At 43.3% G+C, this 23,114-nt stretch overlaps 2 protein-coding genes across 4 annotated transcripts in view; one reads left to right on the top strand and one right to left on the bottom strand.

Moving 5' to 3' along the window:
* Nucleotides 1-877: 877 nt before the first annotated feature.
* Nucleotides 878-8,726, top strand: Pgrmc1 (progesterone receptor membrane component 1). The gene is made up of 3 exons (XM_028887321.2): nt 878-1,305; nt 4,576-4,731; nt 7,388-8,726. Exons 1-3 carry the CDS (start codon nt 978-980, stop codon nt 7,489-7,491), a joined length of 588 nt encoding a protein of 195 aa, XP_028743154.1. The 5' UTR covers nt 878-977; the 3' UTR covers nt 7,492-8,726.
* Nucleotides 8,727-11,113: 2,387 nt separating this feature from the next.
* The window catches only part of LOC114705414 (A-kinase anchor protein 17B), a 40,031-nt gene continuing 28,030 nt past the window's right edge, over nt 11,114-23,114 (bottom strand). For 2 of the 3 annotated variants that reach the window (XM_028887299.2, XM_028887300.2), the window contains 3 exons: nt 18,238-18,472; nt 17,795-17,863; nt 11,114-15,475 (listed from right to left, as the gene is read on the bottom strand). In XM_028887299.2, the coding sequence (XP_028743132.1) occupies nt 13,832-15,475; nt 17,795-17,863; nt 18,238-18,472 (1,948 nt within the window). In that variant the 3' untranslated portion in view covers nt 11,114-13,831. The remainder of the gene's footprint in view (nt 15,476-17,794; nt 17,864-18,237; nt 18,473-23,114) is intronic. The other variant, XM_028887301.2, reaches the window with a different exon arrangement.

Here is a 23,114-nt window from a genome sequence, read left to right on the forward strand (position 1 = left end):
AAGGCTAGGGTCCTTCCAAACTCCAGCATTTGTCAGGGGTTATACTCAGGGTTGCTATGACTGCCAAGGATAGCCTGGACAGACTTCAAATAGAAGCATGTTGCCAAGCAAAGAGACATTATTCTGGTATTTTTATAAGGAACAAAAAAAAAAAGCTCAACAAGAGAATGCCATTTGCTGATGCCTTGTGACTAAGCGTAATTGATGGCTGCAAAACGAAAAAAAAAAAAAAAAGAACAAACGCAAAATCTGGCCCCACATTTTGAAGAGTTGACAGGCCTCTGACATGAGTGGCTGTCCTTTGGGTGTGAGCCCCGTAGCTTTTAGGCAAGACTTGGAGAAGGCCCATCCCAAAATGGATATTCTTAACTGAAAACGGAGGTCTGTAAGGTGGGAAAGGAGTTGAAGGTATGATTTTTTCAGACAGCTCCCTGGTCCTGAGGGTATGGCCAGGGGAGGATGTATGAGGGGCTTTGAAATGGGAGAGAAGAAAGAAAAACGCGGCCTCATTTTAACAGACGTCATTTGCAGTGAGGCGCGGGCCTTAGAGGCCTTCAGAGGCAAGGCTCTCCCGGGGGGTCGGCAGGAAGCTACCCACTGTACCCACCCAGGAGACTGCGCAGTGTGGTGATGAGCTGCAGTAAAGCTACGAGGGAGCTGTGAAATTGAGGCAGGGGCCCAGCAGGTACAACTGAGAGGTGGGCTAGGCTTTGTGACCTAGTCTTTGGGGGGGGGGCAAGACCCCGAGGCTACGTAGAGGGCTTAAGCCGAAGCGGAGCCTACCAGAGCAGGGCGGGGTGCTTAGGTGGCTGCGAAGGGCGTGGCGTGGAGGCCCCGCCCCCTAACGGCTCCGCCTCCCCGCGAGGCTTTTCTTCCTCCGCCACCGAACGCCGCACGCCACTGTTCGCCGAGAGGGAGGAGAAAGCGGACTGCTCCGGATCTCTGCCTAGCCGGGCCCAACCTTTGCTCCAGAGATCATGGCTGCCGAGGATGTTGTGGCGACGGGCGCCGACCCTAGCGAGCTGGAGGGCGGCGGGCTGCTGCACGAGATCTTCACGTCGCCTCTCAACCTGCTGCTGCTCGGCCTCTGCATCTTCCTGCTCTACAAGATCGTACGCGGGGACCAGCCCGGAGCCAGTGGCGACAACGACGACGACGAGCCACCCCCTCTGCCCCGCCTCAAGCGGCGCGACTTCACCCCTGCCGAGCTGAAGCGTTTCGATGGCGTCCAGGACCCGCGCATTCTTATGGCCATCAATGGCAAGGTGTTCGACGTGACCAAAGGCCGCAAGTTCTACGGGCCGGGTATGGAGACAGGGCCAGGGGCCCCGGGAGACAAAAGAGGGTCCGCGGGCGTGGAGTGGGGCAGGGGAGAGGCGGAGGGAGGTGGGACGCCCCAGAGGAAGGGACGGAGGGAAGGCGGGCGGCTCCCCAACCGGACGAGGGCTAGAGGCGCTGGGGGGGGGGTGCATACGGCGGGGGGATGGGGTGCTTGGGAAGGTTGAGGCTTGGAAACTCGCGGGTGGGAGGGACAGGGAGGCTCGAAGGCCCGGGATGCTGGGGAAGTTTTCGAAGGTAGCAGGGCTTTGGCGGGTGTTGGGGCGGGGGGTGTCCTGGAAAAAGGGGGAGGCTTCGGTCTAAAAAGGAAATGAAGGTGTCTCCAGAGAGGCCCAGACTCTTGAGAAGACGTGGAGGCCGATGACGCCGGAGGAGCCATGGTGGAATGTAAGGGTGTGTAGACAGAAAGTGGAGAAGGGGATTAGTGTCAGGTAGAAGCATTGTTCTTGGCAGAGAATGTGTGTGTGTGTGTGTGTGTGTGTGTGTGTGTGTGTGTGTGTGTGTGTATGTGTGTATGTGTGTGTGTGCGCGCGCTCGTGTGTTGTACACTGTGTGCATGCGCGGTGAGTGCGTGTTTGGTGTGCACCGTTTGTCTGGGGGGGGGCGCTTGGAATGTGACATGTATTTGGTATGTGTATGTACGTGCTGTGTTGGGTGGACTGAGGCTGGAAGATGAACAAGCGAACCAGCTTGATGGAGAGGAGACTACGGATGCCTTAAGAACAGAATGTGGGGGACCATAATAACGTGGCAAGCTGATCAGAAACACCATATTTAGTGTATAATGGGGTGGGGAGACTGAGAGGTAAAAAATTTTTAATAAAAATAAATGAAATGAGGAGTGGGAGGGAGAAGTGGGAGGGTCCTGAGAAACAATAGGGTAAGGCTGTGAAGCCTGATGGGTGGGGGGGATTTCAGGAAAAGCCAACCAGAGGGAAAACAAGGGATGGACGACTGCGGAAGTGTTGGAAAGAACCCCCAGAGATGAGGTTTTTCCAAACCGGATTGCCTGTCACAATCACCTGATGCTTGTGAAAAATACAGATTCCTGGCCTGACCAACCATAGCCACACTTACATGTGGGGGGGGGAGGGTGCAAAAAAAATCTACATTTTAATACTCTGCTGTAAGCGAAATTGGGAATCATCCAGACTTGGAAAGCCCTGCTTTCTAGAACATTTGGAGAGGAAGAAGAGGTTTTAGCTCCTCCAATATGGATTCCTCTAAGCACTAGGAACTCAGGGGGTGTGTTCCCATGCTATTGGTCTGAGAAAGAAAAGAATAGCCAGGACTAATCCAAACCAGACATACCCACTCCTTTAAGTCTCCAGAGTCCAGCCAATCAAAATCACATGTGCAAAAGGTTCTTGGTGAACCCTCACCCTTCCTTTTTGCTTTCAGACATTTTAGAAAATCGATTTTCTGTAAGCATGTAACTGCAAATGATATGAAAACTACATATTATTTGTCACTATAGCAGTACATTATCAATATACAATCATGTAAATACCTGTATTATTGAGCTAAACCATAAAGCAGTCAGAACAAATGTGTGGGGTATCGACATGTGGTTGTGGTTTGCAAAGTCATCACGAGGAGCCTCCGTGCTTTCAGAGAGCACAGCTGGGAGTCAAGAAGCCTCCATTCTGAACCAGGTAGGTTGTAGTTTGCAGAGTCATCGTGAGGGACATCGATGTCTGCACACGAATAACAACAACTGGAAGTCAACCAGCATTCTACATTCTAGAATGTCACTGACCAGCTGTGTGACCTGGTACAATGCATAGTTGTCTCAGGGCCTGCTTTCCCTTGGAAAAATAGGCAAGCACAGCCCAGTGTGAGGTTTCCGAGTCCCTGCTCTCCATTAATAATGGGGCTCAGGAACAGTGACAATATATATCATAGTGGAAATATTTTCTGTTACAGAATACACCTAAAAATTATTCATTTGAGTGCCTGGTACTATGGGCACAGTACTGTTGTAAGTGCTAGCAAGTAACAATGAACGAAACACACACATCTCTGTTCAGCAAGCATCTACTTAGTATGCTTTTGTGGTTAGCAAAATATATTCTCCAAAGATATTAATATTTGCCTTAGATCTTGGTTAAGTATGCATTAGCAGTCCAGGGACCATAATTTCTAAAATGGTGGAGTCCAAACCAAAATAATTTATTTTCAAGCATTAGGTGCTGCTCTTTCCATTAGCAGTATACATTTGTGAGAAGCATGTGAAGCTATTTCTTTTAACCTCTAGTGGCAGTATGTAATGATGACTAAAAATGGCCCATGTTTTAGAATCATAATTGTATTTACAAGTTGACCATAAGGGCTTGAAGTATATCTCAGCAGTAGAGTGCTTGCCTAGAATATACAAAGCTCCAATCCTACCAAAAAAAAAAGATCATAAAATTTATCTAATATGTAAGAAAAACAGTTGGGTTCCTTAAGGTTTCAGATGACCACACCATAATGAAACAAAATTAATTCTCCTAGTTGGTATAATAAAGTACACTGAATTCTTTCATTTGCTTGTGTAACCTTTAAGTAAGTCTAAACAATTAGGTGAATACAAAATGATCCACTGCTCTCAGACAAAAGCTTGGTATGATATTATACATAAGAGCATTTTCCAGGTTTTATAGGATTATTTGGAGGCACTGATGGCAGCCTTTTTTCAGTGAAAATTTTAGTTTTTTCACAACTCTTTGTGCTTATTTATACTTAAAAAACAGTACCTAAACTGATTTCCTTTGTTTTTAGTTCTTATTTTTTGACAGTGATGGTTATATAACATGTGGATAGACTTTTGAACCACTGATATTTGTAAAATTATTTCTCCTGCAGATGTCTCAGGGCTTGAATCTTGTGACCAAAGATCATTTAAAACATATGGAATACATTGATAAGGAAATGTTTTCTTTACACTTCAGTGGTTAAGAAACTTTGACTGCCTTGGCTCAAGCACCTAGAATAGAGCCAACCTGTAGATTCAAAGTCCTCAAGCCGAATTCTGACTCATCTACACATTTTTATTGAATTTTCCTTATTGAAGTGGCGGTAAATCTTTCAGTGTCCCTTATGTAATGATCAAAGTGTCAGTATACAGATGAAGAGTGGAATTTGACATTTAAAAGGAGGCTTTCAGTGCGAGAGCAAGGAAGCCATCTTCTGTATTTAAGCCACAGAGAAATGTCTAGTAAAGAATCTATCTTTGGTTTCATTTTGTTTTTAAAGAGGGGCCATATGGGGTCTTTGCCGGAAGAGATGCATCCAGGGGCCTTGCCACATTTTGCCTGGATAAAGAAGCACTGAAGGATGAGTATGATGACCTTTCTGACCTCACTCCTACCCAGCAGGAGACCCTGAGTGACTGGGAATCTCAGTTCACTTGTAAGCATTTCTTTATATTTTGTCTGGATCAAATTTCTACCCGTAATGCAGATTCATGATCAAACAATAGTTATTACTAAGCACCCTGAAACTTGAGTGCATTTTGATAGGCTCCTAAATCTTGGATTGATCAGGTTTGTGGCATAAAGTAATGATAGCAGTGCTGAGTCATTCACTGCTATGATGGCATACCAATTTTTAGCTTGTCCTGTGCAGAAACTTGGGCTTCTGATTGTGATGTGTAAGTTTTTGCATAAAGGTATAGAGATTCCATATTGGGTGTGTAGGGGAAAGGACAGTGGCCCTCTTAGCCTACAGGAAGAGAGATTTTCATAAGCCCTCTCTTGTAGCACTTACTGCTTAAAAGCAGCCCACAGCTCTGTTGAAGAATGGGAGACTTGTGTTCTTCCAAACAGCTTCTCATTAAACCTGATTTAGCCTAACTATAAATTAGGTCTCATCTATAAATGCTGCTTATAATCTGCCCGGCAACAATGGTGCTTGCATTGTTTTTAAAGAAACACTTGTTTCGGGCTTATGCTGTGTGTGGGAGGGGGTAAAGTCTTTAGAAATAAGGTAGAAATAAAGGGTTAAATTCAAATTATGAGAATGCAGGGATTGGCTTCAGTTGAATCTCAGTCCCAAGGGTTAAATTATCATTTTACGATTACTTCGTTGCCACAGATTCGAACTATAATAATCCTTGCCAGATTTTATGAAATGTATGTGAAGACCATGACCACTTTGTTTGAGGGAGGTATTTTGAGGTGGAGGGAAGATTTTTATTTACTGATCTCCACAATCAGTTAAATAGTACATACTCTTTTGGCTATATTCCAACCATATTTTTTTTTTTCAGAATAACCTGATCAGAGTTCTTGGTTAATAATTAGCCAGATGTGACACTACCTTTTGAGTTTGGATCTCGAGCAGACCAAGTATAGCTTTCAAGTCAGGACGCAAATCTTTGGACTTTGAAAACGACCCAGCTGCCTAACATTGTCACTAACATTTGTGTCCCAAGATGCCTTTGTAATCCTAGTCTTCTATATGAAACTAATGAGTTTATAATTTATAATCCACAAAGCTCTGTGTTCTAGAGCTTTCTAGCATCCGTGGAAAACAGGTGATATTTTTCTTTATGCCCACCACCCCTTTCCCCTAGGACTAACCCAAGACCCTGTTGTGACACCTCGGCTGTACTCAGTCTTTGTGGATTCCCCTTAAGCAGGTTTCCCAGGTGCCACTTGGCTTGTATTTATCTTGCACAGTCCCAAGCCACCACCACCCCCTCTATGCTCTCTTCAAATAGGGAAGTTTCACTTGTTCCCAATGATTATTTCACATAAAAGCAGCTTTAGTTACCTGTTTGGACAGGTTAGTTACTCCTCTCCTTCCTCCCCATTTCAGAAAAGAAATGTGCATTAACCCTGTATTCACTTGCTCATAATGGAGCTTGCTGATTCTGATTTCACACCAAACTCTCTTGGCTCCAACATCTTCCGTCCCTTCCTAGTCCCTTGCCATACCTTTAACTACGCATAGCTTTTTCCCATGCTGGGAAGTCTGTCTCCTGCTGGCCGTACCAGTACTGTTTAACACATTCTCCAAGTTGCCCCTAAGCACTGCTTCCACTTTCTGTCCCTCCTTCCTCCACAGCTGGATAGGACCTGATTCTTGTCCAGGGCTCATTTCCCATCTGTGGGTCTCCTGTCATGTGGCCCTCCAGAGTGGCTCCCTTTTGGCAGTCCTCATTTTAAAGGTTTACAGGCTGCCCAGTTGCCGCTTCATTAACGGATGTTTCCAGTTTGGGTTTGGTTTCTGGTTTTTTTGGTTGTGAGTCTAGCCTTTAACGGCTGAGCTATCCCTCCAGCCCGGTTTCTGGTTTTTTTTTTTGAAGCTGTCTCATATCCTTAGCTTGAATTCCTAAGGACCTTACCCTCCTTCGTGGTCTGGTTCGTTCCCATCCGGGTCTGCATCCCAGACCCCTGGTCAGCCTTCTCAACTGCTCTTCCTGAAACCTGCCCTTCCTATCTTGGTGATAAGGTCGCTGCCTGAGTACTCTTTTGCTGTGTCATTCTTTCCCTTATAAACTTTTGGAACCTTTGCCACTTATAAAAGTTCAGGTTTCTCAGGCTGGCTTTTCAGGTCTTTCATCATAGTCCCCCACACTGATCAGCCAGACTTATCTTCTATTTCCAAATGCCAGTTCAACTCCTGATGACTTGTTCTTACTGGCTTCCCAGATAAGCCCAGGCTTGCCTGTGTACCTTTGGATGTGTTTTCTTTTTTCTGGAACTATCTCTCACTCAAAGTCCGTCCATACATTTTCCAAAGCATGTCTTTCTCTCATGAAGTGCTGCTCTACAGCCCCGATTCATAGTGTGCTCTTACTATTAATACTCCTTACAGAGTGCTCAGTTCATTTTGATACTACCAGACATTGCTTGCTGCTTTATATTTCTGCATTCTTTATTCCATTTTTGGCAAAGAGTATGATACAATTCTTTTATATCCTTCAAGAAACCTAAAATGTTGCTGAGTATGTTGTTTGGACCTCTTGTAAATGCTTTAAAATGTAGTGGGTTTTTTTTTTTGTGTGTGTGTGTGTAAAGCATGAGAATGACCATTTTTGTTTTCTTCTTTACCCCTCCAGTCAAGTATCATCATGTGGGCAAACTGCTGAAGGAAGGGGAGGAACCTACTGTGTACTCAGATGATGAAGAACCAAAAGATGAGAATGCTCGGAAAAATGATTGAAGCATTCAGTGGGAGCATATCTATTTTTGTATTTTGCAAAATCATTTGTAACATTCCAGTCTGTCTTTAAAACATGGTGATTTCAATATTTAGAAACGTTTTGAACTTGCTGTAATTTTTTTTAATTAACATCACTAGTGACACTGGTAAAATTGTCTTAGAATGCATGATATGTTTGTGTCACAAATCCAGAAAGTGAACTGCAGTGCTGTCCTGCAAATGTTAATGCTGTTTTGCTTCTATCCGTAGTTAGCACAAGCTGAATTGCAATTTGATTTTCCTGAGAGAGAGCGAATACTTGGCTATTTCCACAAACTGGTCAAAATGGTAAATGTCCACAAACTGGTCAAAATGGTCAATGTACTAAGAATGAAGGATCAACTTCGAGTCATGCTGTTCTATGAAAACAAGCCCATTTTACTCAATTGACTTAACTGCATGATTTTTGTTTTAGCTACCTCTAAAGCAAATCTGCAGTGTTCCAAAAACTATGGTGTTGATTCTAGAGAGAAGTCCAGTAACAAAATGAAAATTCCTTGTTGGGCTTAGTTGAGACAAACACATTTCCAGTGTTTCTGGACTGATTTAATTGTCCTTTTCTTCATGTGGACACTCTCAACACATATAGTAACTATCACACATGCACAGTAACTGATAGCTGGCACTAAAACAGCATCTGAACATTCAAAGTAGAGCTTTGCAAAACAACGACAACAACAAAGCCCGTAAATTACATAACGATCGTGGGTCTGGCTGCCCAGTTCTGTTGCTTGTAGCAGGGCAGTGGTTATGTGGTTATTTGACCAAATGGGAAATTTGAGAGGAACGTACAGGGCAAGAACAGGTGTGTGCTTTTCAAAAAGCCTTCACCGTCATCTCTGAAGAATGAGAAAACACTACATGACATTAGCTGAGTGATTTTTAAAGGAAAACACATTCCTAAGGTAACAGTTAAATCCTTATGTTGTTACAAAATTGTAGTCACTTCAAAGTAGTAGTCAAGTGTCTAGGTCTTGGATAATACTCTTTGGTTAATACTAAACCTAGCTTAAGTAGATTCTACAGTTGTATACATTTGTAAAAGTATTATATGAACAACTAGTGAGGTGTCAAAGTCTCGTAATTGTAGTTAAATAGTCATTGTATTTTCTTGTGAGCCGTGTTTAATGGTTTTACCTCAAATCAGAAACAAAATGAAGTGCTTGGGTCAGTTAATAAAAAGATTTTGCCCAGTATAGTGTGGCTAGCCTATTTGCATATTTTTAAACCCAAGGGCTGGGGGGATAGGGGGTGGGGCTGTGCAATGGCTGGGATTCTGGACATGCTGTGGCTATCGCCTTCATGAACTCCCAGCAGCTGTGGTGACCTGCTCAGTGTCCAAAATTCAAGCACCAATTGAAGAGGAACTGGTGATCCCACCCTATCTGAGGAGCTATTGGTAGTTGATGGCCAATAAGGTGGGGATAGCCAATTTTCTTCGAAGGTGTGACCACTAATAGATTACTCATGCTCCAGCACCTTACACCCACACATACAGGTAGCACTAATTAGATGTAGTGGGCTATTTTTTCAAAGACTGGGGGACATGTTCACGAGGGTCCAGGAGAGTTGAAGTTTAGATATGGTCATAACACTGTTACGTGTTTACATGTGTAAAATTCTCAAAAAGATAAATTGTAAGAAATTTAATAAATCATATTTAGTCATCTGACTTTAGCTTAACATTGAGTTTAACTTTTGGGTGTTAGGCTTCTATGTGTACTAAGAGGAACAACCATGTAAGCCTAGCACTGGGAAACTGAGGCAAGAAGATAAGTTAAAGGCCTGCCTGAACTGCATGGAAGGAGGGAAATACAAAAGAAAGAAAACAAGTTGAAAAATAGTGAACTGAACTATATTGTGACTTGTCAAATTCTGCCTCTGAGTCAGCTTTCTAAACTGAAGAGTATAACATAGCAATGTTATTAAGAAATGTTACTACTGGAGGCACTGGGGTTACCAAATGTTAAGGAAGTTTAGGGGGTTTATGGCAGGAGTATTTGGCTTTTGTTTTCCTAAATATTTTTATTCTTTGAGAATTTCATACATGCCACGTGTTTTGATCATATTCACACACACACCCCACTTTACCCATAACTCCTATCAGACTAACTCCTATCCCTTCCCCAAAATATGCCCTCTTTTCTTCAAAAACAAGTTCAACTTATGCTACCCATAGGCAAGGGGCCATTAACTAGAATGTGGTCGACCTCCCAAGGGACATGGGTTGCTTGTTTTTTGATTCAGAACAAGCATCCATATAGTCCTTAGTGTTTCAGAAAGAGCTTGTGAAACCTAACAAGGAACATTACAGCTCCAGTGCCCAGAGTTAAAGGTACAGTCTGTTCTCATTATATAGTACTTTGAAGCAGTTTGCTGTTTTATGTACAAATACAGTTAACTCTTGAATGATCAAAGACAAATTATGGGCCTAAGCTCCTTGGACTAGACTCCCCATTCCACATCCATTTCTTTTTGGACATCTATAAACTTTAAGTTTCACACACAACTGAGGGAGTGGGATGAAATGGAATTCTCTAGAATCCAGTGCTACCATTGAACAGCACTGATAAAACATACTATGCCAAACATGGTGACATACACATGTATTCCCAGCACTTGGGAAACTGAGGCAGGAGGATCAGGATTTCAAAGCCAGCCTGAGCTACAAGTAAGACACTTTTTTTTTTTTTTTTGGTTTTTTGAGACAGGGTTTCTCTGTGTATTTTTGCGCCTTTCCTGGGACTCACTTGGTAGCCCAGGCTGGCCTCGAACTCACAGAGATCCGCCTGCCTCTGCCTTCCAAGTGCTGGGATTAAAGGCGTGTGCCACCACCGCCCAGCGTAAGATACTATCTTAAAAAGATGTATTATGTGTTTATCCTTAAACAGGACATGTATATTAACCCCACCCACCATCACCACTAAGGTTCTGGGGTCATCACTTAAGAGAAGGCAGAGAGAATCGAAGAGCCAAAGGATGGGGAAGAATGCTGGGAAATGCTGTCTTCTGGACATGCCATGGGCCATCACTCCCCCATGCACTCAAGCAGCTCTGCTTACCTGCACAAGGTCAAGCCAGTCAAAATCCCAGTATAGATAGTAGAGGTGATCTCCAGGCCCCACCCGATACTGAGGAGCTATTAACAGTGGATAGTTGCTTGGGAAGGGGGAATCATTCTTTGAGGGTGTGGTCACTGGTAAGTTTCCCACAGTCCAGTGGGTGGCCCATGCACATATGGGCAGCACTAACTAGACTTAGTGAGTTCTCAAAAAACAAAAACTTTAAATTGGAAGGGAGTGAATTAGAGAGGAAAACGAGGGGAGATGGAGAGAAGTGGGGGGCCAGATTAGAACATATTTCATTACATACCTGTATGAAATTCTCAAAAATAATTTTAGATGTACCTAGAGGAGGATAATTTTGAGTCTAAATATGATTTCAGTTTATCCAAAATGAAAAAGAAACTGGTTTTTTGTTCTATCAACTCTGAGTCAGTTCCTACCATAAAGGAGAGGTAGAATTAAAATATTGAAATGGGTTGGAAATGTTATGGGTGTGCATTGATCTAGCCACTCAATAGTCACTATTGACAATTTTATTTTTTAATATATGAAAACTAAATATGCATTTCTCTAACAATGCAAATAAGCAAATAAAGCGACATTAGTGCAACATATACTACAGATAGAAACTTCTCCCCAAAGTGGAATCAATCACCATTTATTTTAAAATCAACACATTAAACAGTTTTGCAACAAAAACACATTGATTTGGTTGTGTTTTCAAATTACCTAGGTTACATGGCTTTCTACCTGAGAAATTCAAACAAATGAACAAAGTACATTTACAGACTTTTCCTTTACAGGATTAGCAGCACATACAAGGAAAGCATACGAAGACCCCTATTTAACTAAAAACAACTCAGGCCCTTGTTTGATAAGACAAAAAGAAGATACGAGAAAATACTTTTCACAACTTAACAACAATATCCAGAAGAAAAGTAGTCGTAACAGTTTGTCCCATTACATTCTTTACTAAGCCGCCGAATGACAAGCACAAAGTTAGCGATTACGTTTCTTGTGTAAGGCCTACACCGAAAAGAGGTTGACACCAATCTACAATGCATTACCACAGACAGATACGAAACTCGGGGGTTCAGTGAAAGCGGCCCCAGGAGAGCATTCAGCAAACAAAAGTGCTGCATCAAAATGACCTAGCACCACATCTATCACAGGGAAAACTCTGCACATGCTGCAGAACTCTGCAACTTTATTTTTATTTTTATTTTTTTACTGAGCAAAAATGCCTAAAATCTCTCAAGAAAAATGATCCAATGAGGGAAGCAGTTGAGTGGGGTTTGTTTGAAAACAATCAGCTGTTTTCGATTACAAAGCCATAATGTTTTTCATGTCAATGGAAAACGATGGTGGGGGTTGGCAGATTTTTATTGGAGGAGAATATGTTGCCAGAAAACTGTCTGACAAAACATGAGCTGTAATTTCGAAGGCTACTTTGGGCAACAGTACTTTGAACATGAATAGTCATGAAGTCATTGCTAGTCCTCAAAAACAAAACAAAAAAAGGCACTCTCAACCCATGAGCAATCTTTTGGATTGGACAAGTCAAACCTAGTTTTAACAGTGAAACCAACCACTGGCTTGAAAGTGGGATTCAACATGAGAGGCAGCACACTCTTCCCTTGTTTTTATATTAGTGATACATGTGGATCTGTAACACTCCTTTCTGAACTTTGAAGTGGTTGAACATACCTCTCTTCAAATAGGAATATGCAGATCAATGAAACAACCTGTGGCTTTTACTTCAGGTACATCATAAGATTTTGTAACCGCTTCAGACACAAGGCTGCTCAAGTGGCAGTTTATGGGCACACAATGTGACACACAGTGGTAAGTAACCCCACTGACTGGCATCCTGCCTGCCTCCATTAGCAGATGCGTTCCTGCAGAATGTCAAATGGAGACTGAAATGAAATTGCTGCCCTTCACTGCGTCTGTGGATTCCAAACAACTATTCCTGTTGCAGGCAGTCTCTAATTGCACTACTCACCAATTGCCAGGTCAGGTATAGCTTTGCTGGGAAAATGAAGGTCAACCAACTGCCCTGAGGTCCTGAATCCAATGTAAGGCAGAAAGAGTCGGCCAAGCTTTCTACAGAACGTGCACTGCACTTAGGGGTAAGTCTCCAGGAATCTACAAATATCTCAATTTAAAAATGTATTTAAGAAGTCCAAAATGAGTCAGCAAAAAGATAAATTGCTTATTTAACATTGTTTACAAATTCTACACACATACAATTTTTCCACAGCTAGAAAACTATGGACTTTTCTTTTAATTCTTCCTAACTCCGTGGCATTGTTAAGGACAGAGGAGGCACTTGCTACTGTTTTATAAAAGTCAGTTTGGGGGATATTCAGTGACTTTTTACAAACTGATGTCACCCAACCCTGAGATAAAGAATTACATAGCCTGAAATAGAATACTGTCAAAACTTTTCTTCCCAAGTGCCATTATTGATGCTCCAGGATTTTTTTGATATTTCCTTTTGCAAATCCCCCTGATTTTATAAATTCTATCCTGGTGCTTTATTTTTTGTATGGAAAGATATGGGGTTCATAAAACAAGAAAATTCTAATGGTCCCATCTATTTACCATCAAAGGGCAATCAGCCCTTTTAGATTCTTCTTCTTCTTCGAGTACTGTGAATATATTCATTTCCTTCGGGTGGGTATTCATGAAATTCTAAAGCCATGAAATCTATTATAGGTTCTAGCCTCTGGATCTCTCCTTTATCTAGAATCGTTATGAAATAAAATTCAGGAAAGTTTGTTACCATACATAGTACTTCTGAACAAATCTACGAACACATCAGAAGATGCCCATTTGTCCACCACTGTCCTCTTTGAAAACAGATAATGCATGATGTTATGATAGCAAAAGAGCCACTGAAGGTTAGTCAGCCTTCTCAATGCTAGTCTGCTCCTTTACTAGTACCAAATTAAAGCTTGAAGTAAAATCTGTCCTCCGATCATGAAGTTTTGCAATTACATTGTTTCACCAAGCTTCAGAACCTGCAGGCTTTCTATTTCCAAAGCTTGCTGGCATACCTGCCGTCATTTTGATCCACACTTGAAACTTTGGCAAGAGGAACAAGCTTTAGCACTTGACCCTCTTCTAGTTCTTACTCTGTGGTTGCTAACAACATAGCTATATTTGGTTTGAAGTTTTTCTTTTCGTGAGTTGTTTCTTGTAAATAAGGGTGTTCCTGATCAAAGTGGCCGTCAGAACATTTTAAAATACAAAGAGCCAGAGTAGCTGTCTCCCAAGTAGCTTCCATACTCAATGTGCTCCTGGTTGTCATCAGGACTGACATAATAATTACCAGAATCAAGCATGTAATCTTCAGAACTTTCATATCTTTTAAACCTTCTGACATCCTGGTTATATTCTGACTTCCAAGGATTCTGCCTTTTTCTGGAGAAGTATCCCAAATAGAAAGCTCTAGCACGTTTTGGTGGCATTAATGGCATATGAAAGGGTCTGTATTTCACATTCTGGCCAAATGCACCGCCGGTGACCCTCCTCCTCTTTCTTGCCATGCTCTCTAATTCATCACTGGAACTCGACTCATGGTAGTAGCCTTCCTCAAACATGGATTTGGGAGCTATTCTTTCTCTAGGTTTGCTTGTGTTCTTGTCAACTCGAACAGAATCGTATTGATCCTCAAGCCATGAATAGCTCAGTGCATACTTGGACCTTTCTCCTGGTGCCCTGACTTTGCGTTTAGAGGATTCTTCCTCACTCTCACGTTTGCACTCTGAATACCAGGTGTGCTGACTTGGCCTAGATTTCTGCTTGCAAGTCATGATTTTGTCGGTGCCAAGAGGTCTTTTTTCGGGGGAGCTGCTATAAACAGCCACAGACCTTTCTTCCTCCTCTTCGTTTACGCTAAGAGTTTCACTGAAGCACTCAGAATCACTACTAATCTCCTCCAAGAAGTCTGCCAATGGCAAACCTACGTCTACTGACCTTACTGACGAGGAAACTGGGCTTTCTCTTGTGTGTTGAGAATCTTCGACTCTGGGGTTGTGAATCTTTTCCCCGGGACAGCTTTCTGCATCAGTTGGGGACAGGTGATCTTCAGTTTCACTTGCGATGTCCTTGCAATGGTTTTTTAAATTCTTAGTAAATTCTTTGGCATAATTGACCTTCCCTGTCTTTTCTGACTTGTTCTCAGGATCCTTCATAGACACCTTTGGCCAGTGCTGCTCTTGATCCTGTTCTTTCCCTTCCAGGCTCTCCACTTCACTCAGACTAGTTGAGTGGCACCTGTGCTTTCTCAAGTTAATCTGAAACCCATCCCCCTTAGCGTAGACGTCTCTCTGCCACTGACATGTGCTTGGTAGGTGACTTGCTTCGAAGCAGAATCGGGCATAGTCTGGAGTCTGATAATAGTTTAAGAGATAGTCAATAAATTCATCTGTTTCATAGATCTTCTGTTTCCTGCCATGGTTTATCACAACTTGTTTAGAAGAATGTGATTCATTAGAACTTCTGTGGTCTTCTTTTTCAAGGGATTGGTCAGGATTCTTTGTACTCTGCAAGGAATTCTGGTCAGAGAATGAACTGTGATCACACCCATCAGTCAGCACTTTCCCAGTTTCCTCTTTTCTGGTTGAGTATCTTATTTGTTTCATCCTGGGGCTATGTGAAGATTTCCGTAACTGGGCCTTAGTTCTTTTCTTTGCTTTTTGTTTTTGTTTCCTGTTGGACTTGGGAACCTGATAACTTGGCCTTTCTTCCTGATCCAGAAGATGCACAGTGTTTAATTCTCCTTCCTCTGGAGCTTTCAATGCAGTCCCCGGGGCGTGATGAGCTTCAGGCTTCATAACATCAACCTCCTGTGGGTTACACTGTGTGGATCCCTTGAAAGAAAAAAGATTTAATGATCTCTCCTGAAAACCCAAACAGAGCGGCAAGATGGCTCAACAGGTAAAGGTGCCTGCTGCTAAGCCTGACGACCTGAGTTCCAACTCAGAGACCCACAGTGAGAGGGAAGAAAACTGACTTCAGTTCTCTGAAGTTGTCCTCTGATCTCCACCCACATTCACACTGTGGCATGCTGCCCCTCCACACTCACACACAAAATAAATAAATGTAAACAAAAATTCAACACAAAGAGATTGAAATTGTCCAAGAACTGAGCTGGTATTGCTCTAAAGAAACCCAGACTAAGTCCAAATTAGGAATAATACCAGCACTAAATTAAATGTCTTGATCTAATATGAGCTGTTTTTACTAAATCTGTGACCATTCTTATGGCATGGCATTTAAATACCTTGCTCTTTTTAACCCAGACTCAGAAGGACAAACATGGTATGTACTCACTCATACTAGACATAAAGCAAAGGATAACCAGCCTACAATCCACAGCCCCAGAGAAGCTAGCTAACAAGGAGGACACTAAGAGGGATGCATGGATAGCCCAGCAAAGGGGAAATAGATGAGATCTCCATGAGTAAGCTGGGAGTGGGGAGGGTAATGGATGGCGAAGAATGAGGGATGAGAACATAAGGAAATGGGATGGTCGAGCTAAAACAGGGACAGAGTGGGAGAGCAAGGAAAGAGATACCATGATAAATGAAGATATCATGGGAATAGGAAGAAACAGGGTGCTAGGGAAGTTCCCAGGAATCCACAAGGATGACCCCAGCTTAGACTACTAGCAATAGTGGAGAGGGTGCCTGATTACTGGCCTACTCCAGTAATCAGACTAGTGAATACCCTAACTATCATAATAGAGCCTTCATTCTGTTAATGATGAAGCAGATACAGAGATCCATGCCCAGGCACCAGGCCGAGCTCCAGGAGTCCAACTGATGAGAGAGAGGAGGGATTCTATAAGCAAGGGACATCAAGATCATGATGGGAAAACATACAGAGACGACCAGCCACACTAGCGGAAATGCATAAATTGTGGACCAATAGCTGTGGAGCCCCCATAGGACTAGACAAGGCCCTTTGGATATGCAAGACAGTTGTTTAGCTTGAACTGTTTTTTGGGGGGCAGGCAGGGGGAATCAGGATCTGTCCTTGGTGCATAAGCGAGCTTTTTGGAGCCCAGTGCCTAGGGTATGACACCTTGTGCAGCCTTGGTGCAGGGAGGAGGGGCTTGGACCTGCCTCAAATGAATGTGCCAAGCTCTGCTGACTCCCCAGGGGAGACCTTGACTTGGAGGAGGTGGGTTGGCAGGCAAAGGCTGGGGGACGGGAGGAGGGGGGCAGATCTGTGGTTGGTATGTAAAATGAATAGAAAATTTCTTAATACTAAAAATCCTGACTGTTTTAGGTTTTACAATAGGTGCTAGAGAAACAAAGAAGAATAAGGGATTCTCTGTAGCCCTCATAGGAAACTCTAGCACAAGAAAAGACACATGGGTGAAATGTGTCCAGCAAGGTCCATAGAAATAATAAACTGTCCTCCATTTCGTATTCCAATCTTTTTTCTATGGGTGGCAAGTTGAGGATGTTTCAGAGTTGAGCCACCTGGCCTGCCTCATTAAGATGGAAGACAGGGGACCAGAGATACAGTTTAGTAGTATAACACTTGCACCTCACAAAGGCAGAAAAGCAAAGCAAAACAGCAAGTAGAAACTACAGCTGTGCCCACAGATTTGCCTGTGGTCAAGTCTGATGCAATGTGTTCTGCAGAGCTGAGGAGTAGGGGAACAACGGTGCCTCATCCCTATCCCCAGGAAGCTTTGCTGTCACACGCTAGGTCACAGCACCCCCTATTAACCTGTAATCAGTGTAAGTATTAATGGGTTCTAGAATTAGCTTCTATACCCATTTAGAGAGGTGGATTCTACAAAAAGAGTCCCACTTGGATGTCATTAAGATAAACTAAAATCCAATCTAGCTGGGCTTGCTACCAATAATCCAAGTGTGAGATTATTTTTTTCTGATCCTGCTTTCACTAAGTTTAGCTATCTATAGTAACAAGCAGGAGATCAACATGGCAAATAGACATAAAATTCACTTGATAGAACAGCAACAGCTGCCATCCTTCCTATTTAAAAACACTGCATATGGACTTCTAAACAAACACTTCCAAAACTTCTCTGGCTTTTATTCCAAGGTATCTGTGATTCTAGGTATCTCTAGGAGCCCATAAAGGGAGAGAACTGTCTTAGAGAAATGAAAATCTGTGAAGAAGGTAATCTGTGAGTTAAAAAAATTCCTTACCAGATAGTTGAGGACAAGGCTAATATGAGCCTGACAAGGCTCGAGGTCCTTCTCCCTTTTCACCCAAACCTGTTACAGATGGATGGATGAATACAGTTACTAGAAGGCCACAGATCTAACACCCACACCATGCCCACCCTTTGATTCCCCCTGCCATTTCCCCATCGTATCCAGTAGGAACTCAGAAAAGAAGATGAAGTAGCGAAAGTGTTCTGAATGCCATCCTGAAGTTTAGAAGCATGAGCTGAGGGCACAGTTGAGTCAGCACTGTTTTAGAGACTGGTTCTGGAAATCCATGGCGGGGGTTATGTGGGAGCCATTGATTTAAAGGAAACCCCTATGAATGCCACAAGTCTGCCACACAGTTCTTAAAGCCAAAGGTCGGGGCTCAGAAAGACTAGTACCTACTAAAACTGAAGAGAATAATTAGGAAACAGCCTTACTGCAATTTTCTTCAGGAGTACCCGGAGCAAACGCAGGGCCTCAACACGCCTCTGAGCCAGCAAGTACTTCCTCTCCTCCCACTCCTCTGAAGAATCCAGCTCCTGAGGAGCCTCAGCCTTGGCTTTCACCTTCTCCTTTCTTTGCCGGTGTCGGTCTCTTTCCTTGAGAGCTCGCCTCCTGTCCCTGGCCTTCTTTCTCTTCTCTTGAGCTTTTCTTACTTCGTCTTTTCTTTTTCTGGACAAAAATTAAGATTCATCATTCGTTCAAGCAATAATTATTAGCCACGTGGTCTCCCTCCCATCCCCCCACCCTGGAGAATGAATCTGTTAGGTTTCTAGAAACCTATGACTGGTAGGTAACCTTGGGACCTATGACTGACAGTTCATAGTAACATAATAATAACCAGGGGCTAGGGAGAGAGCTCAATCAGTAATGTGATTGCCTTATATGTACAAGGACCTGCTTGTACACAAGGTTCTTTCTCAAAAAAACAGATGGACAACATCAGAGGAGTGACACCTGAGGTCCTCTGGCACATGCACGCACACATACACACACACACACACACACACACACACACACACACACACACATAAAAAAATAAAACATATGCCCCCTAAAATCCATAAAACATCAGTCAAAGGAAAAGACACAATTTTCTCGGTAAAATACAAATGTGTAAAGGATACCTTAGAAACAAGGAAGGAAGGAAGGATGGGTGGATGGAAGGAAGGGAGGAAGAAAGGAGAGGAAAGAGAGCTTTGGCCCTTTCCTGTAATGCTGTGAAGGCGAAGAGGCAAGAAGATGAACAGCAGATTCTCTTCTGAAGGCAGAAAAAGGGATATGGTCTGAAATCACAAAACTAGGACAGCTGAAAAGCCCAGAAAAACAAACAATGGACGAAACCAGTCCACCCAGCTCCCTGGAGTCTCAGACACAGCAAGCTCTGATAAAAAAAAAAAAGGGAAGGCAGTCACAGCCACATGAGAAGGCTACAGTTCTCACGAGCCTTAAATCCAGGTGGAGGATTTAGTGTGACAGTGAATCCTCCTGGAAGATAGATCTGCCACGCCCCATCCTTTGGAAGGCTACAGTCAAGTGTCATCTTGAGTGGAGGCCTACCATTTGAGACTGACATGCCACGCTGAGAAGTTCAGGCAGGACACGGCTCAGACTGGGAAGAACATAGTGGTGGGTGGGCCCCACCCTTTGTGGCAATGCAAAAGGGGGAAACCCCTAAAGTGAATGCAGATCCAATGAACATCTGGCCTTGACAGGTGTGTGCTCAACCCCTGCTTGTAACAGTATGAAGATAGGAGACTTCAACTCTGATATAAGAGGACCCAGGAAGAAGCTGCTCTAAGAGGTTACCACTATTTTTACTCATTTAATTAATGTAGATGAATGTTTTGTCTGCATGTATGTCTGTGTACCATGTGTATGCCTGGTGCCTTTCAAGGCCAGAAAAGGCGTCATATTCCCTGGAACTGGAGTTATAGACAGGTATGAGCTGCCACATGGGACCTGGGAATTAAACCTAGAACATCTGGAAAAGGAGACAGTGCTCTAGAACCACTCAGTCATCTCTCCAGTCCCTTCATTTTAAAAAAAAATCTAACTTTTTGCTCTTTTTACTCTAAATTTATATATATATTTCTTCTTGATTGTAAGAGAGCCTGGAGAATAGAAGAAAAGCTTTTCCAGCTATGTATCTGAAGGAGTTAATATGTAGAATATATAAAGAACTTTTAAAGTTAGCCATCAAAAATCAAATTATCCAATTAATAAGTGAACAAATGAATTAGACAGTTCCCAAAACGAGAACAAATAGAAAATAGCGATATGAAACAATGTCTAATAGCCATCATCATTCAAATCAGAAATACACTAAGAATCGGATAAACAGCTCAACAATTAAGAGTACTGGCTGCTCTTGCAGAGGATCCAGGTTCAGTTCCTCATACCCATATGGCAGCTCACAAGGGTCTGTAACTGCAGCTCAAGAAGACCTGACATCCTCTATGGTCTCTACAGGTACTAGGCACGCACATAGTACATATAAATACATGTAGTCAAATAAAAAAATTAAAATGCATCTTAAAACTACACTAAGATTCCGTTTTACCTCTGTCAGAATAGATGTTATAAAGAAAACAAATAAATGCTAGAAAAGATACAGAGACTAAAAGGAACCCTATAAATTCAGTTAAACCCTCATGAAAATGTGGGAGGAAATGAAGAGCAACTACATGGATCAGGATTTAGCCAAAGGACAAAGGATTATTTGTCTAAATAGGATGTGTGGCTTGGAATTTGAGAAAGAATAGTATCTTGCTGGGTGGTGGTGGCACATGCCTTTAATCCCAGCACTTGGGAGGCAGAGCCAGGCAGATCTCTGTGAGTTTGAAGACAGCCTGGTATATATATATATATATATATATATATATATATATATATATATATATATATATATATATATATATATATATATATATAGAGAGAGAGAGAGAGAGAGAGAGAGAGAGAGAGAGATACAGGACAGGTACCAGAAAAAAAAACCTACACAGAGAAACCCTGTCTCAAAAACAAAACAAAACAAAAACAAACAAAAAGAATAATATCTTGAAGTGGCTGAAGCTCTGGCCAAATTTCCTGGATTTGACCAGCCAAAAACATGAGGGACATGTAGAATGGTTGTTGGGATTCTGCCCTCACTCCTGCACATGCGCAGTTCAGGATCCTGTGTCTTACATCATCAGTGGGTACTGGTGACTACATATGTGAGGCATGGTCATGCAACCTGCACCTTGAAAGCCTGATGCAGACCCCACACTCTCTCTCTGCTCGCTCGCTCTCTCTCTCTCTCTCTCTCTCTCTCTCTCTCTCTCTCTCTCTCTCTCTCTCTCTCTCTCTCTCTCCTCTCTCCTCTCTCCTCTCTCCTCTCTCCTCTCTCCTCTCTCCTCTCTCCTCTCTCCTCTCTCCCCTGCCCCACCATCTTTCTCTCTCCCCAGGCCTGTATTTCCTCTTTCCCCTCCCTCCCCTTCCCTCCTAATAAAGCTCTAAAAACTAACCCTGGGTTCTGTCATGATCGTGACCTTTCCATGCAGTAACTAGCGCCACCACCAGTGCTGTTTATCATCCTTTCATTGGTATTGTGACTCAGATAGGAAATTCCACTCACTCAGTGTCTGGGGCTGATTATTGTTGGGAACCTATACCGATGACCTGCGACTGCCTGATCCGAATCCGATTTTTTTCATTTTCCCAGCCTCTGGACCTGCATGCCACATGTGCCACCAAGATTGGTGAGTCCCCCACTGTTTCCCACGACTGCAACCTGAGCTATATTCTTTGCACTGAACCTCGGCTGCATACCATGACACATTTAATCTTGACAAAGTATTGGATATTGTCTGGGCCCCCCGGGGGTCCTCCGGTATGTATGCCCCAGCCCTTACCCTTTTTATGATGATGATTGGGTAATTTGTGCTGTTAATGCTGGTCTATAGACTGCCTATTCTCAAGGATGCTTGAAATAGGAGCCTGGGATCCCGTTTGTTATTTTAATTTTTTATTTTTCTTTCTCAGCACTGCGACCATGAGGCAGGGGCTTCCTTCTCGTGGTTCCATTCCTCCTCTGACAAATGCCTTAAATATTCCCAGATACCAGTAAATTTGGCTGTTTCAACCTCAATATTTCACAGGAATTATCTAACTTCTGCCATCGAATGGGCAAATGAAAAGTGTTACCTTATCCCCAAGCTTTCTACCAAAGCTCTGAACCTTTCTCCTTCTCCATTTCTTTCTCTGCCATGTGCAACCACTACTGTCTATCTGACTTCCACTCTCTGCTCTCCACTCTCCAGTATTGGTTGGGCCGCTTCTGCCCAACCCTGTCTCTCACTTTAACTCACCTTAACTCCACCCATTCATTCTCAAGCTGCCCTGAGAAGCACAGATGGGTGGGTCTGAAAGCAGGCTAAGATATTTGCAAATATGCTTACAGTAATCAGGATGGCTCTTTAGCCAGAGATCACTTTATAGCCTGCCTCCCGGCAGGTCTTTCTAAAGCTATCCTCAAGCCAACAGACATCAAGGAAAAATACATTCAAGACACAGAGTAAAATCCATCTCTTGTCTCCCAGAGCTCCCCAACATAGGGCTAAAACTTAAGCATCTGGAGAGCAAAGCTCCGGACTCCACAGGTGGAAGTTTCAGCTGTGGCATCTAAGGTGTACCAGAGGGGAGATGAAAAAAGCCCGAAAACAGAATTGCCAAGTGCTGGCACATGCTGACTCCCAAAAGCCTCTGGGTCCCTGTTTTAAGTGTGTGTGTGGGGGGGGGGGGTCACGTGGACTAGTGCGTGCCCTGCCAGGCCATCAGTTGAGCCTTGTTCAGAGTGCCACCTAGAAAGACAACTGGTCAGCTGACTGCACCCAGGCACCAAGAGGCAGGGGGACAAACAAAGACCTCCAGCAGACCTAGGCTTGGCCACAGGCTCGTTTGCAGGGAACCCAGAATGCAGCAGGGAAGCGATCCGTTTCCTTTCTTCTGTACACCAGAGCCACTAACCTGGTCCTGGGAGTTTTGGGGTCTCACCTCTCATTGTTTCCCTATTGTTGGGGCAGGGAGGGCAACCTTACCAACACCCCCAGACTTAATTGCACTTTCAGAGTTACCTAATGGGAAAAGATTTTCCCGCTAAGGTAGGAGCTTTTATTTCGTTGCCTCCTCCACGTGCCTCACTCCAGACCTGTCAGAAGTGCTTCTCCTCCTCATGCACACAGACAGGGCTGTAGTGGGTAGCCATTCCAGCTTTGACCTGGAAGTGCCACCCCCATTGAGGCTTTGGGAACTAAAAGGCAGAGCCGAGAGA

The sequence above is a fragment of the Peromyscus leucopus genome, chromosome X (genome assembly GCF_004664715.2).
Source record: "Peromyscus leucopus breed LL Stock chromosome X, UCI_PerLeu_2.1, whole genome shotgun sequence".
NCBI classification, from domain to species: Eukaryota; Metazoa; Chordata; class Mammalia; order Rodentia; family Cricetidae; genus Peromyscus; species Peromyscus leucopus.

Excerpts from the sequence above, each read along its gene's own strand:
- Pgrmc1 (XM_028887321.2), top strand. The coding sequence starts at position 978 with ATGGCTGCCGAGGATGTTGTGGCGACGGGCGCCGACCCTAGCGAGCTG. Across the intron at positions 1,306-4,575 it reads CCGCAAGTTCTACGGGCCGG|AGGGGCCATATGGGGTCTTT; the intron begins GTATGGAGACAG and ends TTGTTTTTAAAG. Across the intron at positions 4,732-7,387 it reads CTGGGAATCTCAGTTCACTT|TCAAGTATCATCATGTGGGC; the intron begins GTAAGCATTTCT and ends TTACCCCTCCAG.